General features: G+C 39.6%; 1 protein-coding gene and 1 long non-coding RNA gene across 2 annotated transcripts; both read left to right on the forward strand.

The window, feature by feature from the left end:
- Positions 1–936: 936 nt before the first annotated feature.
- LOC134023521 (uncharacterized) lies at positions 937–3,451 on the forward strand. The gene is made up of 3 exons (XR_009930779.1): positions 937–1,075; positions 2,807–2,862; positions 3,218–3,451. It is a non-coding gene; the product is annotated as an uncharacterized LOC134023521 (long non-coding RNA).
- Positions 3,452–3,880: 429 nt separating this feature from the next.
- LOC134023503 (uncharacterized) lies at positions 3,881–6,335 on the forward strand. Its single transcript, XM_062465668.1, has 6 exons — positions 3,881–3,907; positions 4,232–4,330; positions 4,550–4,709; positions 4,854–4,933; positions 5,022–5,123; positions 5,603–6,335. Exons 1-6 carry the CDS (start codon positions 3,881–3,883, stop codon positions 5,846–5,848), a joined length of 714 nt encoding a protein of 237 aa, XP_062321652.1. The 3' UTR covers positions 5,849–6,335.
- The last annotated feature ends 786 nt before the right edge of the window (positions 6,336–7,121 follow it).

A 7,121-nucleotide genomic window follows, 5' to 3' on the forward strand; every position in this document is an offset into this window, starting at 1 on the left:
TTTCACAGCTTTAACACTTAAAACAAGAAAATTGTTTCATTAAATTCCATAATTCAAATTAAGAAATAGGTGTTTCCAATCATGAAATAGATAGCATTGGCAAAGAAAATGACATGAGACTTGAGTACAATATCAAAGCAGAACCATATTAGACCATTACTGAATTCCACTTTCCTTGGAGAAATGAAATACTGCTGTGCTGTTTTAAAAAGGAAGGATTTTTGTCATCTGAGTAGCCGACCTGACTTTTGCGTTGTGCCCAGGTATGCTCTCAGAGCCACAAAGAGGTAATTGTAGTCACTCTTTATGGCAGACAGAGAGAGGGGGTTTTGATTTCACATTGTGCTGAACTGAAACCAAGAGGTTCCCCACAATCACCCTGAAAGGCAGGGAAGTCTTTGTAACCCTGGCCCACCCCAACAAGCCTACAACGGCTTAGCTAAAACTTGTGCAAAAGTTCTCCTCTTTCACAATGAAGTCTATAACTGGTACTTCTACTGTATTCAGAAGTTTGTTATGGAGAGGCCCTGACACCTTCATGGGCAGGTAAGGTGAGATTCTAGTTCTGCCTTGGAACAGTACAATGTGTTACGCTTGATGGAATCAGCTATTTATTTTTAAGAAAATGGGGCTTATAGACTAACCTCACAAATAGTTTGGTTTCTGCTGATCCTCATAATCTACATTGCTTCGTCTGTAGACCAATCCTTCTACACAAAAATCATGGAATCATGTTTCATCTGTTTGTCAAACAGAATAGTTTTGATCAATGTCTCCATTTCAACTGTGAAATATAGGGCCTGAGGGTGAGTCTAATTTGTTGTCCAGGACCTTGTATGGAATAGTCCCACCCAGAAACGCCAGTCCCCTCCTCTCCAATGGAGGCGGATAATTGGGTGATGCAGGTGAGAGTTTCCACTTATTAGGTTACCACTGAAGTGCTGTCACCAGGAAGAAAAAGCTGGTAGTGGCACAGAGAGTGGGAGAGACAGAGACAAAAGAGAGAGGAACACTATTTCATCCACAGCTGACACAGAAGAGTTTCACCAACAGTCTCTCGGGGGGAAGAACACGGGTAAGCGGATGATTTAGCTTGAAAATATTCTGAAATGATAGAAGATGTTGCTGTGTATTATGTTTTTCCAATTCTCTGAGAGCGAATCTTTGGATGATGCACCTGAACAATATCAGTTGCCATGGTTGCGAAGCCGACAGATGTGTTGCATAAGTTATAAACACTTATACAATGATCATTATATTTTTGTTAACTTCCTAAAATTACGTGTGGATAGTTTGGCACACACCCAAGATTTTAAAGAATATCCATCGAATAGAATAGAAAATATTAATTGATTTTTGATCCTCAAGTGCTGTAATGGGATATTGTAAAACCCTTTATAAGCTCCTTTAATAATGACTTACAACTGTTTTACCATACAATAGGAGTTATGCATTTTACCACATGATGCATTGCAGAGAAAATTACAGAAATTGCAGACCTTAGTATACAGTTTGGGATTTTTCATAAATTCAAATTGCCGTAAAATACTGTATTCAGTAAAAAATCTAAATTAAATGACTAGAGATTTTTCCGTTTTGTTTTCAGAATGTGTGTTTTATCATTTCACTAATTAATTGATGGATTAAAAACCATGGGTTTTATAGGTTAAAAAAACCCAGGTCACTTTCAGAATAGTTAACTTAAGGAAACAAGCCTGCAACTCAGGTGTAAATCTAGTTGACTGTTAATCTTGTCATTGTTTAGTTAAGGTTTTACAGTACATATTGTATGACATTATATAACCAAACTGGAAATTAATTTAAAAGCCTTAGAGCTTATGGTCTTGCATGATAAGGTCTAGAGGTTGGAGTGAGTTACTTTATGGGGAAATGGAACATGAGGCACACAGGTCTAAGAGAGTGAGATGTTTGTTCGAGACACGTGAAGGTTTCCTTTTATTTTTTAATACTCCTTGACTAGCTCGATGAAGCGTCGGTGTTGTCACATGAGTTTCCAGGGAGGTGAGCACGGAGGAGGGCTCCCAGGGACCTGGGAAAAACAAGACGTGCTAAGAGTTACTTCCCCCGGGCCCTGTCGAGGAACAAACACATTTTAATTGTGTTCACAGCCTAACCGCCACAACCAGACCCTCAATGAAATAATGGTCTATGATTTTACACATGGTTGGCTTAGGAGTGGATGATCTCACAAGGTCAAAACCATAAGTCCCAAAGTTAATTAGACTTTTAAAACACAATCTCAAGACAATTGCATTTTTCCGAAAGTATTTTTGTTGAAGTGTTGTTCAAACTGTTACTTGATTCTTTTGTTCAAGTCTCGGTTGTGTCTTAATTTTATCTACCCACGACATCCTGCTTGGCCGGCTGGCCAGTCCAATCATTACCATCTCGGTTTCATCATGACAATTAGAGAATTGTTTGGGGAGGATCTCCTAGATGACATGGCTCCCATAGATCAAACAAGAGGCCCAGGTGGGAGTAGATGAATGGGCATACTTCTTTCCAACCGTATTAACAAGTGTAAACAGTCTGATTGGTCCCAGAATCCTACATTGTTCTTATGTCAACGGTGAAAGAATATAGACTTCTGAAATGAAATATTTTATTACCTTGCCTAATGTTTTATTTCTTGTTCTGCACCAGATAGCATTATTCAACTTTGAGACAAGAATATTTACATGGTTATGCAGGCTATTGTGCTGGACGTACCTGTATTATGTTAGGAGTGGGAGTCAACGTAATTGATCATGTCTATATCAACAACATTTTGCCTTTGTTTAAACAGACTCCCACTTCATCTATTCAACACAATGGCCCCAACTGCTGCTCTAAAGGGCACAGGTATGTCTTTTTCTAGGCAATCTTTTATCCTACTTTTCCAGTAAGCTTATGGTTCTGTCCATCTAATAAAAACAGGCTGAGCTAAAATCGACAATTTTTTTTTAACACAAACACTCATAGTATTATCTGTTTGATTGTACTCAAGCTTTCTTTTTATGGTGGATGCTGTCATGTTCACTAATTAGTCCAATCTGTCAAGGAGTCAAAAACCATGGCGAAAATGTTAAGTAACATAATCCAATAGTCCATATTGAATAAAGAATAGTCACTTTTCAAATCACATGATAGTGTAAACATACAGATTTATGCAAAGTGACCTGAATTGAAGTTTAATCAATTGTTGTCTCTCTGCCAGGCCTTTTGCTCCTCTTAGTTTTGGAATTGCAGCCGTTCTTGTTCGTGTCTGGTCAATCAAACACCACCGCAGAACCCACATCCATAGCTTCAACCACTGGACCAACCATCCCACCTTCTTCCACCACACAAACTGTCTCTTCTGCCCCTACTGTCACCACACAAATTGCCTCCAGTACCACTGCTCCTTCTACATCTATCTCCACCGGCACTGCAGGCTCTAGTACCTCTATTGCCTCTGCTGTTGCCTCTACAGTCTCCACTCCCCCTATTACCACCTCTACCTCGACTTCCACAAGCTCCACCGTGATGCAGTCAAACACAGCATCAGGAACAGGCTCATTGACTACTTCCATCACTAGCCTTTCATCATCAGGTGTAGCTACACCTACAACGACAACTGCCTCAACTCAAACTGCCTCTACTTCCTCAATGCTGACTGCAACAAGCTTAGTGACTAACCCAAGTCAAACGGTCGCCATGACTGGAAATTCGAACACAAACGAAATCGTAATGACAGGTACTGCAAGCTGCCGCCATTCAAAGTTATATTTTTGTGAATCCGTTTAACAAGGAAACATTTTTTAATCCTCCCCTCATGGTCTCTCTCTTCTTTGTTGACATAGCTACTGCAATGAGCTCTTCCACTAGCAGTAGTAATAACATGTCAGGGAACAGCAACGGCAGTATGGTGAGTGTTCTGTACTTATGTCTGATATGTTCCCATCAGCCTTGCCTGACACCATACAATGTGTCACTCTTTGTCTGGATGATTTTTTTCTCTGTTGATAACTGGTATTGACCTTTCTTTCTCTTTCTTTCTGGTTCTTCCTTTTTCTCCTTTCTCTCTCTCTCTCTCTCTCTCTCTCTCTCTCTCTCTCTCTCTCTCTCTCTCTCTCTCTCTCTCTCTCTCTCTCTCTCTCTCTCTCTCTCTCTCTCTCTCTCTATCTCTCTCTCTCTCTTTCTCTCTCTCTCTCTCACATACGTTCTCTCACATATGTTTCTCTCTCTCCAGATCTCCTGCCTCACCTACTCCTGTAACTACTCAGACTGCTACAGTGTGTCTATGAATAGCACTGCTGTCCAATGTTCCTATGGTTACAACGTCTGCCAGGTACAGTGAGAACCATGATGGGGCCATCAAAACCTTTAAGGTTAAGTGGAAATTGTTTGCCATTCATTGATATTTCAACATCGCATATGTAATTAAGATCTTTTTCAGAACCTTTAACTTACTTTGGAGGCATTTTCAATGCAAACCATGTCATGGACTTGATTACAATTCTCGTGGTCTTTTTACAATTTCTCTTATGTGTCTCATGTTGTCTCCCAGTTGAAGAGAAATGAAGGTGTGTCCTATACACTGAGCTGCGAAGTCTCCTGCAATAACATCTCTACCTGTAACAACTCCCAGACAAACTGCATCATGAGCTGCTGCAACTCAACAGGCTGCCTGAACTCTACCCTCGCCTCAATGACAAGCACAACAGCAAGTGAGAAGCCATTTCTGCCTGCCATATGGGATATCCTGTTTCGACACAACACGTTTTAATGGAAGATTTTGAAGTGATCAATTTGGATTGATTATTTAGGCAGTAAGGGAGTGATGTTTTTATGCTCTTCTTATGAACTTCTAGTGACTCCAATGAAGACAACCACAACCCCTACCACAACTAAACCACCAACTACTACCACTACAACGCAACGTCCAAACAATGTAAAAAAATGTTTTGCTTGTGTGTGATCATTTGCATGCTTGAGCACATTCTGAAATCTGAAATCTTTATTTATACATTGTTTAACAGGGAAAAAAGTGTCACACATTCCAATGCACCACGACAGATTGCTACAAGTCCTACGCCAGCAGCTCACCAGAGTTCTGTTCCGTCAATCTACACTACTGTGAGGTAAAGAAGTGCTACAGTTATCCATATTCAACATTGATGACCTTGTTTATGCTATCATATTTTCACTTTCAAGTAAATCGTTAACGTTTAACACAGACCAAACCAAGACATATGAGATGAGTTTCCTCAACATATTCTCGGTACATCCTGTATGTCAACTCATCTTGTTAAGTCAAGTCGGGGAGTCAGGTGGCTGGGCGGTGAGGGAAGCGGGCTAGTAATCTGAAGGTTGCCAGTTCGATTCCCGGCCATGCCAAATGACGTTGTGTCCTTGGGCAAGGCACTTCACCCTACTTGCCTCGGGGAGAATGTCCCTGTACTTACTGTAAGTCGCTCTGGATAAGAGCGTCTGCTAAATGACTAAATGTAAATGTAAATGTAAGTCAAGTCAGTTTATTTGTAAAGCACATTTAAAAAACAACCAACACCAACCAAAGTGCTGGACAAAGTTATCAAATAAGAGTCTTCTGTCTTTGTAGTTGAAAAAGACCACAGGAACAACCTGGGAAGCAGGCTGTGCAGCAACCTGCACAGGACAACCCGGGTGCACAGCCACCTTGACCACCGCGTGCCAACAGGAGTGCTGCAACGCCACCGCCACCTCATGTCTCAAGCTGGATGGTAGCCTGAACCTACCCTCTTCTGCCACCAGGGGGCCTTCCTTTTCATTTGGTTCAATCATGACTCTGCTGTTTTTTCTGCTCGGTCATCAGTCCCTGGTGTAAAGAAGATACTCTGGACCACTGAGGAGGCACGTAGTCCTCATATTCATACACTACATGTAGGTTTTGTACTGCAAAATGCTGTTCTGAATCGGTTGTAAAATCATTGTACGCCTCGGCTGTGTGTAAGCCTTTGCCTGTTTTCGTGTGTATTGAGGTATGTGAGGGCTCCTTTTGTGTTTTGGTTTAAAATTAGGAATTTAAAATGCTAGACATGACTATGTGTCATTCTCATTCAGGATACTGTATACATTTGCAATGTCTAAAAATAGAAAATTACTGTTTGTGTGTAAACATGAATGACTGAATTAAGTCCTGGTATGGCACTGTGAATACAAACCCTCCTTCTCAGCAACATTGCATGTGTCTTTTTTAGATGGAAACCAAGTGGTTAAAGGAGAAAGTGTCTGGAAATGTCATTAAAACAAATTAATTATTTCAGATCCTTTGATAGCAGTTGACCTTGATGTACTGAGAGAAGCAGCAAAAATATATATATACATATCTGTATGCACTTTATGGAACATCTTATGAGCTGTTTTACAATACTATTTTAACATTTATGTTGACTTGGTCCTACAATGTACTATAAACTGTGATTCTTCCTTTACTTCCTATTCATTGACATTTGCACTGAATTATTAGTTATGGGAAACTCAGATACCCAATGGAAACATATACAATTATATATTTTAAGGTCTAATATTCAATCTAAACGTCTACACTGTGTATATTGTACAAACTATTACAAATGTATTTGCAATCAGATAAATATAATAAAGCACATCTATGTTGACAAAAGAAGGGTGAAAGAATACCGTCATTATGACAGCATGCAGTTGAAGGTAAAGTATACAAGATATCATTGAGGTGTTGCAACCATAGACATATATATGATATGTCTATGGTTGCAACTGTTAACGTAGAATAAAGATAGGGTAAAAAAAATGTATCCTTTAAATTGTGACATAACAGGTTACGTTCTTTGACTAGAGATAGAATCAGAAGCTCCGATTATTGATGTAATAATATTAAATTCTTTCTCCATGGAAACAGAACCATACATGCTCCTTGCACATTTTACTCCAAATACTGATTCATTCTGAAAACGTTTTTAAAGCAATACAGACTTGTGTTATAATGAGCTTTTCTGCATGGGAAAATCCCCTGTTTGAAGACAAAAGAGAAACAGGTTTGTAGGTTTCTAAACTTTTTCTTTTTTGTCCATTGTGAGTCATTTAGATTACCTTTTTTGTGTCAGGTAATGTGCCCTTAC

This window comes from Osmerus eperlanus, chromosome 7 (assembly GCF_963692335.1).
Source record: "Osmerus eperlanus chromosome 7, fOsmEpe2.1, whole genome shotgun sequence".
In the NCBI taxonomy this organism is placed as follows: Eukaryota; Metazoa; Chordata; class Actinopteri; order Osmeriformes; family Osmeridae; genus Osmerus; species Osmerus eperlanus.